The sequence below is a fragment of the Athene cunicularia genome (assembly GCF_003259725.1).
Source record: "Athene cunicularia isolate RWA chromosome 8 unlocalized genomic scaffold, athCun1 chr8_part1, whole genome shotgun sequence".
Lineage (NCBI taxonomy): Eukaryota > Metazoa > Chordata > Aves > Strigiformes > Strigidae > Athene > Athene cunicularia.
In genome coordinates, this window is record NW_020799109.1 from 18,873,412 (window position 1) to 18,886,100 (window position 12,689).

Genomic DNA, 12,689 nt, shown 5'->3' on the forward strand with positions numbered 1-12,689 from the left:
GGCTCCCCGCGCGCTGGAGCCCCGCGCGGGAGCTGAGGGGGAGCCCGTGAGCGCGGGAGCTGAGCGCCTCTCGGGGAGCGAGCGGCAGCCAGGATGGCCTCGTCGTCGGGCAACGACGACGACCTCACCATCCCCAGGGCTGCCATCAACAAGATGATCAAAGAAACGCTCCCTAACGTCCGCGTGGCAAACGATGCCCGGGAGCTGGTGGTGAACTGCTGCACTGAATTCATCCACCTCATCTCCTCCGAGGCCAACGAGATCTGCAACAAATCGGAGAAGAAAACCATCTCCCCGGAGCATGTCATACAAGGTAAGCTTCCGGAGGCGGTATGCCTCTGCCCGGTACGCCACGGGTCACGCAGGCTTTGAGCCGCTCCTGTCCCGTTGCGACTTTCTCCTGTGTGATTTCTTGTAGCTTTATAGAAAACAAAAGGCAGGGGTCTTTTAAGGGTCAGGAGGAGAAGTATGTGCTGTCTGGCTTGTCAGTCGCATTGCAATGGAAGGTTGTCTTTGTGTGCTTAGAGCGACTGTTGAGTGTGCTCAGGACCAGCTCTCATTTTGTGGTTCAGAGAGTCTGGGATGCTTTTAAGTGAAGTCACCATATCCATTCATCGTCGTTGTACACCTGTGAAACGAGGTCGTCTTTTTCGAATGGTTATGAAGATTTCTTTTACGGCATGTTTTAAGATCCCGAATTTATCAAATGCCTTTTTAATTGGAGACTGGCAGAAGATGTGTGATTATGTGGGCTTTAATCCAGAGTCGTCCTGTATGGATCCTATAAAGAGTCAAATGTTTCTCTAGGGCTATCTTTGGAGTGTAATTGTTTAACACGAAGTATTTGTATCTGTTTTAGAAGGCATTTAAACGTGACCTGTGCCCTTGCATCTTTTTCTACTATTGACTTCCCCTTCCTCTTGCTTGAATAAAAGGGAAGGTTCTCTCTCTGCGTCTCGTTTGCTTTTCTTTAACTTCTGCCACAAACAGTGAGTTTTCTTGTATCATCCTTAAGTCTGCAACAGGCATCTTTTGTCAGCAATCATTCATTTTGCTGCTAAAGCGAAGGTTGTTGATACCAGTGTCTGACACAAACAAATTTATATCAGCATTAGTGAAAGTGTACTGTACTCTGCTGCCTGGTAGAGATATTAACAGTAACATTTGTAGTAGAGCTATTTTCAGGACTGTGACGGTATCAAGTTAGATAAAAAACTGTGGGTTTTGGTAATCAGTCTTTGTTTGAAAGGAAAAAAAAATCTGATTCCTTGGGATTATATCAATTTAGTGCTCACATACTTGACTAGGTTATGAACAGCAAAAGAAAATATGTTGCCTGTATGAGCTTTAATATTCAATAAAATACGTGTAAACCTGGAAGGTTATTAAAGGAACTCTATCACAAGCTTAGGATGTAAAGAATGAAACTTGTGCTTGCGTGTGGAGACATACTTTGGGTATGTTGCTTCTTGATAGTTTGTTCAAGTGACCACCAAAACACTTGAGCTCAGTCCTTAACATAAGAATAGACATGATCTTTAAGGTTGAGGACAGTAAAGAATTAATGTGTGAAAGTATTTGTGGCCTGGTATTGGTGGTCCTTAGAAAAGAATTTACCAATTGCTGCCCCAGGGTTAGTCGAGGTTGGGTTTTTTTCTGAAAACAAATTGAAGCTAAAACGTGTATGTGTATCATCAGCAGGTGGTCCCAAACCAATTATTTCGATGGGTTCTATGTTTTCATATTAAAGATTTTAATGTTAGGAAAAATTATTTTCCAAATAGATCTGTACTTTTTAGCCAAATATTTTAAGGAAAACTTCAGAGATATATCTATTTTTTATGATGCTCTGAAGATGGAAGAAGTTGTTCGTGGATTTTTCCACTGTTTTTTTCTTTAGGGGGAGGTATATGTGCTATTAGCATCTTCCAGTTGCTGGTCAGATGACAGATGATGCTTCTGTGGGGTACAAGGGTTTATGTCGCTAATTTTGGTATATATAGGCATAGTATTTCAGCATTTTCATCCATCTTCATACATTCTAGGTACTTGTTATTTTGACTGTCTCAGTGTAGCTCCATGACAACGAATCTAACAAATAATTGAAATATGTTTGTTGTGGTCATCCAGATACCTTGTTCCTTTTGAATGCTTAAACTAGTTCATTTAGATGTGAAATGAGGCTAATGGCCATTGCATCAAAGGTGATCCAGTCTAAACACAGGGTGCTGCCAAGAGGAGTCGTTTTGTATCCTCCCTAGAGCTGGACCTAGCAATTACTGGTACAACTGACCCTGTGGCTTTTTGAGAATCAAGAGGGGAGTAGAGGTTTCTGTCAGGTATATTTGCTGATCAGACTGTTACTGTAAACGAGAAGTTACTAGGAAGCAAGGAGCAGAAAGGGTATTTCACTGGGAAAGAGGAAGGGGGAAGAGACGCCCTGCAGTTGGTGACACCCTGTCATTGGACTGTGTTAGAGGTAATGTGAAACTTATGTCATCACTGTACTTAGGTGTTTGGCAGCAGTGGTGCTTAAGGCACCCCTTCCTTTGCACTGTTAAAATGATTGTGTGGCCACGTGCTGAGCTAGAACTCTTTACCCCTGCCACTGGGTTATGCTTCAGATATGTGAAGTCCCTGCTGTGTGTCATTGTGTGGTAGCACAAACACTTGACTGGTACAGTGCTGTCAGCAGCTTAGGGGAAGGAAAGCAGAGCTTTCTTGCATCCCATGAGGGATCTGATTTGGTAGATGCACTCAGACTATGCCAAGCACTCGCTACTATTGATAAAACGGCTTCCCTGGAGAGTACCCAAAGGAATCAGTGCTATGTAATAGTCCTAAGTGGAGATAGTCTCCACGTTTATTGTTGAATCCCACCATCAGGAACCCAGCTGTGAGTCTGAGACTCTAATAAGCAAATGAATATCCTTCCATCCTGGAGCAGAAAATAGGCTCATGTTGATAGTTATGTGAGTTGTGACAAGGCAGGCTTTTTATGAGAAATTAAACTTCCATTGAATTCTGAAAATGGTGAGATGCTAAATCCCCATTTTTATGAATTTGATTATTTGGTCTACATAGAGCTGCTGTGCAGTAAGGTAGGCTGTGGATTGATGGCAAATCCTGTAGATTCTTTTAGGCTGTTAGGATACTGACACTGTTTATGTTAACATTTAATGTTAAAAAAACAACTGTTAGTGTTTTTGGATTTTATTTTGGAAGTTAGTTTTCTTTGAAAGGAGCATAACAAGGTAAAAATCCCAGATATGAATGACCTGATTATATAAAAACAAATGTGGAGCTAATACTGCTTAACTGATTAATTGGAGAGCTTCACCTTCATGGAGTTCTTAAGAGTGAGAGGAAATGATAAATGTGATTTGGTGTTTGTAAATATGACAAGTTCCACCCCCTCAAAAAAAAACCCCACACCACAAAAACCCAACCAAACTGTGTTTTGGGATTCAGTTTAAATTTGGTGTGATCATTCCAACCTCAGTAAGATACCGAATTTTCAGCAGTCTGGGTGAATGTGTAAATTTCAGACTGAAGAAATCGAAAGACTGTGTTTTTGTGGAACAGTAGCTCTGCTAAAGTAGTAATCACTTGTTTCACATTTTAACACCATGCTGGTATAAAGGGATTTATATTTCTTCCATGCATGTGTGTTGTAAAACCTTGATGTATTTCAAAAGATAGGAAATTTATAAAGTTGTTTCACAGCTAGCATGATTTTGATGCAATAGACCTATGGTGCATATATGGTTCTTCATAGCTTTATTATGTTGAACAATTGTACAAATCTTGTCTTGGTTATATCACCTTTTGTTTGTTTGTTTGGGTTTTTGTGTGTGTGTGCTATATTCAATACATAACTGTAAGTTTTTTCCATTAGTTTATGTTCTTTTAAGGGCCATAAAAAATTTTTGTAAAAACACTTCTTGCTGTTGACTTCAGGTTGGGCAGTTGTTCATATTCAGATGCAAAAGATTGCCAGCCCTGTCTCCTTGAGTACAGGTTGGAAGCCAAATACTTAGAGAATAGCTTTGGGTTATTGTTTAGGTGTATTTTACAATGGCATGGTGCTGTAATTATGGGTAGGAAAATGTTGCTTACAAAATTAGTATTAGAATATAGCCCGAGTTTATTGTAACTGAGACCTTGTCTATAACAAGTTGTTGATTGCTGTTGTGCAGTTTATTTTGGTGCTGTTTCTTGAATAACTTGTGTCATAAGGTTGAAATAAAGTAAGATAAAGGTTAAAACAACTATCACTCCATAAAGAAAACTGATTTCTGTAATACTGGAAATTAACCAAGTGACTTGTTTCTAGTATAATTGGCATTTATGTAATATTTCTAGCATATTCTGTAATAGGCTTCACTTTGGGGTGTATGTATGTGCGGAGGCAATGTGGTAGATAGTAAATGGTGAATCAGGAGCAGAGTGTGCCTTTTGTCACGTGTTCTACCTGGGTTTTTATAATCCTTCCTGTTACTTTTGCGTTCTTTAAAAAGCTGTTGTTGCAGGATATAGCTGCATTTCAGATTGCTTCAGATAAATAAAAGAGTTTCTTGTTGAGACATAAGAGCTCATACATAATTTTATATAATTGTTTATATGTGAACTATGCATTTTTAGCTTCTTGGGACTTGAAATATGAATTTAGATATTAAAAGACAATCTAAAAATTCATAGGTGTAAGGTAATCAAGGCAGAAATAATTAATGATCTGTGATCATTTTGTATGCACTGCTTTTGCTGTCATAGGTTGCTAATTTACCTTCTACTGAAGACTTGCAATAAAACTCTAAAGATAGAATGCCTGAGAGGTTAAAGGTTAACAATTCACATAGGAAGGACTTCTTAGTTTTATAAATTCTGCTTGATTCTGTTATGTAGAAGATGGGAGAAAGATGTCTTTTGAAGAATAATTACTATCTCTAGCAAAATGTATCTGAAAGCCCTGAATCCTCTGCAAGTGCAGACTCCTTTGGTTCTACCTGACAAACTTAATTTTTCTAGCCTGAAAGCATGCACTCTTAAATGGCGTAGGAGAAGAGACAGGGGAAGTAGCTCTCAGATCTTCTTATGAACACAGATTTTCATCACCAGATAATAAAAAAGTGATCAAACTTTTTTTTTAAAAATCTTTTAAATAAATTGGTATCTATTATCAGAATAATAAATAATGTTTTTTTCTTTCTCTCTAGCACTAGAAAGTTTGGGGTTTGGCTCCTATATCAGTGAAGTGAAAGAAGTCTTACAAGAATGCAAAACAGTAGCACTAAAGAGAAGAAAGGCCAGTTCACGCTTGGAGAACCTCGGCATTCCGGAAGAAGAACTTCTAAGGCAGCAACAGGAATTATTTGCAAAAGTAAGTACAGCAGTACTTGTACTGATGAGGTTAGAATAATTAATCCTGCAGATCTAGTGCCACAAAAGCATGTGCACACCTCAGGAAATATCCCCTTCCTTGGAATCGCTGTAGCATCTAAGATGCTCTTGACCTTGGCCTGTTTGAATTGGGGAGAGTGAAGTCAACAAATAAGATGCTGCTACTTGTTACTTCTGTGACTTGGCAGATGGGACTTCATATACAAACAAATCTTATACTCTAGGTTTAAAAAGCATGGGTTTTTTACTGCTACTTAGGTATTTCCATTCTACTGTAGAAAATACATTAAGAATTACTTGGCTGAGGAAATAAAAGAATGACAGCTGGTGTTCTAGGAGCTTACCAGTTTTGATGCATTAAAAAGTGAAAATATCTTTTCTGTTTCTGGCCATCAGTGCACAAATGTTATTTCTTAGGCTTTGAAAGGAACATTTAATCGTTCAAAATGTCTAATTTGTCCTTTCTCATCTTCCTTTACTCTTGGCAAGCCTCTAATTGAGTGAATTCATGCATAAATTTTTAAAGAGGCAATTCAGGCATAGGAAGAGCATTTGCCTGCAAATACAGTGTGCAGGCATGCAAACACACCCATTCTCCTTCATCCCAGTCTTGTGTCCTCCCAGCTTTCCCACATAGTTTTAAGTATGGTTGTCTTATTTAGCTAAGAGAATAGTAGAGAGAAATATGCTGTAGAAAAATAAATAAAATTGGCTTTCAGTCATTTAAACTTGGAAATGTTCACAAACTAAGTGATGTGAAAATTATCTTGGATTTCTCTTTTCTCTTAACCAAGGCATGAGTCTTATTTTCTCAGTTTGCTTACTTAAATTTCCGTTGGTGAAAATGCTTATTCAGTTATGTGTTACAATGTCAGATTACTGTGACCTTCTCTCCCATTTGCTGTACTTGGTTCTTGTCAAAAAAAAAAAGAACTGTTATTTTGCATATTACAACATGACAACTATTTTAATCTTAATTGCATGATGAGTTTTAAGGCATTTAAAATTTCAGCATACCATGTAGCTGTTGTCAGCAAGCAGTGAACTAGTTACCATAAATTCGTGTATGCCTAACTTTTGTTTGACTGTACAAACATAAGAAAGACCAATATGGCTGCTTCTGGATTAAGGGTAAGATTTACAAATAATAGCCAGTTTAATACCTGTTTTTTACCTACTGTTTTGTTCAAAAAACTTAGCACGGTATACAAAACAAAAACACAGTTAAAATAAGGTGTGTTAAGGGAGTACTAGCTCCTGAATAGCATTTAAAAAAAAATGATGCTGGAACCACAGTTACTTTATGTAAGCCACACTTTAGCTAAGGAATGACCCTGTGAGGTATGTTCTTCTCAAATTCTATAATACTGTGCCTTAATGTCTAAATTAAGGCAATGTATGCAGGTTTAACAAGATTGTATGAATATATTTTTTTTTTAAATAGTCCCAGGTAATATGAAAAAATCTTTGCTTGGAAGCAAAGATGGCAGTCTCATTTTTCAGAAATGCTAGTTGTGATATGCCATTGGAGGTACTGTAATTATTCTTAAAAATAGTTGCACAAATGCATGTTTGTTTATTTGTGGTAATCTTGTTAATATTCTAGAGCATGACACTAATGCTGACTTCTTGCTTTAGTTTTAAAATACTTGGCTTAATGTTATGCATGTCGGATGCCTATAGCTTGGATGATTGTAAATATTTCAAGTCAGGGGAAAGGCTTATCCTGATGTTCATGCATGTCTGTAAGTTTCTATGCGAGTACCTTAACAGATTTGTGGGCTTTTTGAGGCTTCTTCAGTGAAGTTCATCTGTGCAATAAATGAGTTAAGTTTACCAGATGCTTATAAAGCTTCTTAGTCAATACAGCTCAGTGGAATTTTTCTGGTTTTTTTTTTTTTTTCCTTTTTTTGAAATGGATGTCATTAGAAATACAGCAGCAAGAGTAGGTGCTGACAAAATGATCCATCCAGGGTGAAGTGCTGAGCCTCTGGTTCCTGGTGCATGCATGTGTATTACCTCATTGAGTGGACAGTAAACTTAATTGTAGCAGGGTCAGTAGGGAGCACTATTGTTCTCTTCTGTGTGATAAATATTTATGCCCCTCCTATGTGTACAGATGCTGCTGTTGTCCTTTGTTTAAAACTTTACAATGTCTTAAACTGTCTTCCAACCCTTGTAACTTCATTACCACTTGAAGCTTGGAATACTGAAAAGTCTCCACTGAGAAGAGATTTATACTTCTGTTATAGTATTTTCTTTTCATGCTAGAACAGACTAAAGAAATGTGACACTTCTTATAAGAAGAGAAGACTCCCATTTTTTTCCACTTAGCTAAGTAGATAAACTAGTTTTGGTCATTTTCCAAAGCAGCATCTTTTGGCATCTTGAAGTTTTCAAAACTGAAAAATTTGTTGATGTTTTAGAAAAATAAAGGAAAATTCAGCACAATAGGATTAGAAGGGAAATCACTACAGTCTTAGTGGTGTAAAAGTAGAAGAGTCAAGAAGACTGCAAATTTTTAATTTTAAGAACTTTTTCCTAATGTTCACTGAAAATATAAACTGAAGTTTTAACTTTAACATGATGGACTAGTATACTGTTGAAATTAACAGTAGTTGCTGAAAAAACAAGTGAAAACCCTGGATAGAAAATTGAGGTCACTGGCGGAACTGTTTGAAATGTTTTGTTAGAACATCTTGTACTTCTCATGTACCTTTCTGTAGCAAAGCCATCCTCAAGCTGCATACCCAAATTTGAGAAGACCTTACATGTCTCTGTTTTCCAAAGATTGTTTAGCAAAGTAAGATAATGGCTGTCTTTTATGTTTTTGTAATAATGTGTGCCTTTGTGGTACTATTGGATTATTTCATAATTGTGACTTTTAGTATAAACAAAGTAGGGCTGTTCTCATCTCTGAACTGTGATTAAATGTTAAGATCCCCTGAAATTGAAGCCTGAAATTTCCATTGCTTTGCCTCACTTAATTTTTCCATTCGTAAGTGGTTCAGCACAATCCTTATAATGCAACTTAAGTACACTAGCTCCTGCCTCTTGTTTTTGTAACTGTAAATCCTCCAAACGGTGGCCTCTTCAGGGGAAGAGAAAATACAACTAAACATCTTGGTACAAATAAATAAGGTACAAGTAATAAAAATGATATAAAATGAATCTGCAGGTGCTCTAGAGATTCTTCACAAGTGTTGTATGGCCTTAACAATTAAATTCATATCTTTAGGCTAGACAACAGCAAGCAGAACTGGCGCAGCAGGAATGGCTACAGATGCAACAAGCAGCTCAACAAGCACAGCTTGCTGCTGCCTCAGCCAGTGCATCCAATCAGGCAGGATCCTCTCAGGATGAAGATGATGAAGATGATATCTGAAATTCACCAGCTGAGTTTGTCTTTACTAAGAAATATTTTTCCTGCACAATGAAAACAGTGAAATGAATGCTTACCTGTAAGTTTGTATGCATCATGGACTGGCAATTGGTATTCTAGGAGTGTCTGCTGTTGTGTGCTGTACATGTATAAACTGTCTTTTTTTGAACTCTTGAAGATTTAAGGTTCAGTATCATATCAACTTTGGATTTTTAATGGTGTATATGGAAATTTTAGATAGCAGTGCGTCATTTATTTGATCAATAAACAGTGTTACAATAAACAAGTTTATAAAATATAGTGAGATTTATACAAAAAGCTCTAAATCCACATTTGCATTTCTTCCCTTTTAACTAAACTATAAAATCTTACTTAGAATTTTTAATTGTTTTTTGGGGGAGTGGTACAGTAGACATAATCTGTTAATGGGAAAAAAAAAGCAGAGTTCAGCATAGTAGAGTCTGAATTCTTAGTTCTTTTTAAAATGAGGATATATATGGCAATAAATATTATATATGCTCAAATACCACACTTGTTAAAATTTGAAAATGATACATTTTCACCAAGTTAGGAAAAGGTATGTTTAATAGGAGTTGTACAAATTCAGTCACTTTTTTGTATAGGGGTGAAAAAAATAAACACATGGTTTTATTATGACATCCTTTGACAGTCTTAACTGAATATTTCACTTCAAAGACTGCCTGGTTTGAAGAACTAACTCTTCTATTATTTCACTCCAGTTTAATGTTAACTGTTGTTGATGGTATTTCGTAGTCCAGATCTCTTCATATTGTTGAAATATAAAGCTGGAACTTGATGAAACAAAATTGTTTTAGTTCCACTGACGTAACTGGGAATGATTAAGTATTAAAGCCTAAGAAGGCAAAAGCTGAAGCTAAGAGCATGCTTACCATAAAAGAGGGAATTTATTTAACCTTGATTAGTCATTGTTGTCAGCATAGTGCTAACATTCTCCAGACTAGATTGCCACTGGATTACTAAAATACCTTGTTGAAAGATAACATTTTCTTCGTTCAAATTGGTTTGTAGGAAAGTCCAGGTTTTTGTTGAACTATTCCCCAAGAGTGATCAGCAATACATGGAACAGAAATGACATAGTAGTCCTTTTGGTAGTTGATTTGAAAATTCTGTTGATTAATGGATGAACAGCTGTTCTTTGTGTTGAAATAAAGCACAGTAGTGTCCATTGCTGAGTTTTAACGTGTTACTTGAAGTAATACTGGCATATCTTCTGGTACACTAATCTGAGCAGACTAGAAAAGCCACTTGCATGCTGCTGTAGATGATCCCATAGCTCTCTAACAACGTGGATTGTTTTATTAATTCATATCCTCAGCAAGTTGCTCTAGTTTGAATTGTTAAGGAGGGCTGCAGCAGTCTGTTTACATGAGAATGCAAATGGAAAATTGTGTCCCCTTTTTTGCATAAAGACCTGAACAAGGTACAATTGGCATATATTCAGATCTTGGTCACATAGTGACTGTTCATTTAAATTTAAATACATTACGTTGTGTATTGAATAAATGTGAACACTTCCTTAAATGCATTAATGCAGTGAAAACTTGGAAAAGTATTTGTTTGAATGTTTAAGTTTGAAAAAGAAAAGCAAAATGAAAAACCTTTCATAGATACTATATACCATATGTTAGGCAAGGTTTGACTGAGGAAGTGGTTTTCTGTAAAGGTTTAAGTACCAAAGGTAGAAAATCTAGTCTAGTGATACAATGTTCATGTGCAGTGTTGGCTTTTCTAATTTGTACTGTAACACCTTCACACTTTCTATTTTAAATGAGTCTTTTCCTTTTAAATAATATTAGGTATATTTTCACACCTTTCTTTTCTGATGCAGAATTCAGGTTAACATTTTACTGCATCTGGTATGTATGGTGTAATATGTTTGGATCCTCGTGACCTTTCTTTTGGACATTCTTGTGCTTTTTCATATGCTGTATTCTTCAAGCAATAAAATTCTGATGTGTTTTTATAAAATTGCTTTTATATTTAATGAGTAGTCTGTCTTCTTCATTGCATTTATAAAGGAAAAAGTTAAGACTACTTAAACTGCTGTTATTTTGACCCACTGAACACTTCTTGTGACCAAAGTTTTTACAACCTGAGTGCTGTTGGATGGCATTGCTGTTCACTGGGGTTGTTAATGCTTGCAAACAATGTTTCTGGGCTTGACCTGCACTCTTTCCTATTAGGAATTGCATTTTGTGTATATGCATTTTTATAACCTGACCTTCTAAACTTGAAAAGTTGGACAAACCCCCTGTAGACCAGGTATAACCTGCTGAAATACTTTCAGTTTAACAAAGTGAAAGACCACAGGTAGAGGCTGGGGAAGTAATGTATGTTACTCTCCTGTTGAATTAATTTAATGTAGATAGTTTTGTTTAAAGACTACTTATTCAGCCGTTCCACCTCAAGTATGAAAAGTAAACGCTGGCGCTTGCAGGGTGAGAATCTTCACTGATCTTTCAACAAACGTAAGCGTTTTGTATTACGTTCCTATTGTGCTATCTGTTCAGTGAAGACAAGGGATTTCTGAATTTGTGGTACTGCTGATTTTTTTGGTACACCAGATACATATAGTGTAAAGTTTGGTTAGTGAACTGTATTGTTACTTTGTTTCAGAAGAATAATGTATAAGGATGTGTCTGTTTCTTAAATATTGAGTTGATGAGATTATCTGTGGGTTTTCCATTATCCTGACAGTCTGTTTCAGAGTGCTTTCACTAAGTGACTTTCTTGCAAAATCTCTTTTGTGTTACTTTAATAAAGTGTACGTCTGCATGACATTGTGGATAATGAATATAGTTGTATTTACTACACTGAGGTACTTTTAAATGAAGTGTCTTAAGGATTCTAAGTATCAAATACTTAAAATGATATTTGAATTTCACTGTTTAAATGTGGCTAGTTGAGTCTGGTTTTGAAACACTAGAAAGGAATTTCTGCAAGAATAGTAAAAGTATCTGAAAGCCACAATTACTAATGGTGCTCTTGAGATTTTGTAAAAATTAAGAAGTCCATTAAGAAGGACTGGGTGTAATAATGCATGTGTTGATCTTTTCATCATTTTGAAACAGTGCCAAGTCAGGGCATAAAGTGATTTAATGATGGTTGTGGCAAAACGCTTACTCTGAAGTTTACACCTCATTTTGATCTCCCAGTGTTGGATTGCGATTTTTTGTAATCCATGCACAAAACAATGTGGAAGGAGGAGTGTAGTATGAAAGGTTGAGAATGCTGTGGTTAAATTTACTTTTGGTATTATGCTGATAATCTAAGATAGAAAAGTTTTACTTAAAAGCTTACACAGTGGGAGCACATCAGTGGGATACTGGCCAGCGTTAAGATGGATTTTGCTTACAGATAAATTAGACAGTCTAGCTCTTTGATCCCTTGGACTTGCTAAAAGTCTGCTCAGCGAATGTGCCACCTGTGACTAGAGTGTGTCAGGCGTAACTCAGTGCTGAAAAAGTGTCAGTGAGGCTTAGTGTAGGCCAGTTAAGGTTTGCTGGCTATCAGGAATGATAGGTTCCTTTCCAAAAGATGTTTGTGTTTAGTTTGAGTATTTTTTTCGTGATTGAAATGAGTGGGTTTCTTTTTGGTTCCATGCAAACATAGCTACAGAAATGAGTAATGATGAGAATTTAATTATGCCATTGAAAGTGGTTATCCCAGTTCTTGGGTATGTGGGGCAACAAGTATGATGGAGCTGTGCATTCCTGGAAAGAAACAGATCGGGTGAATGCTTGAATTGCAGGCTGTTCTTTTCTGTGGTACTGTGCTAGAATGCAACTGAACTAATACTTGGGGAGTGGAGGTTTTGCAGCAAAATGATTAGAGAGTGAATCCAGTTGGATATGCCAGATCCCAC

General features: G+C 36.8%; 1 protein-coding gene across 1 annotated transcript; it reads left to right on the forward strand.

Moving 5' to 3' along the window:
- The first annotated feature begins 6 nt into the window (after window positions 1–6).
- On the forward strand, window positions 7–11,602 carry DR1 (down-regulator of transcription 1). The gene is made up of 3 exons (XM_026853384.1): window positions 7–313; window positions 5,217–5,380; window positions 8,639–11,602. Exons 1-3 carry the CDS (start codon window positions 94–96, stop codon window positions 8,783–8,785), a joined length of 531 nt encoding a protein of 176 aa, XP_026709185.1. The 5' UTR covers window positions 7–93; the 3' UTR covers window positions 8,786–11,602.
- The last annotated feature ends 1,087 nt before the right edge of the window (window positions 11,603–12,689 follow it).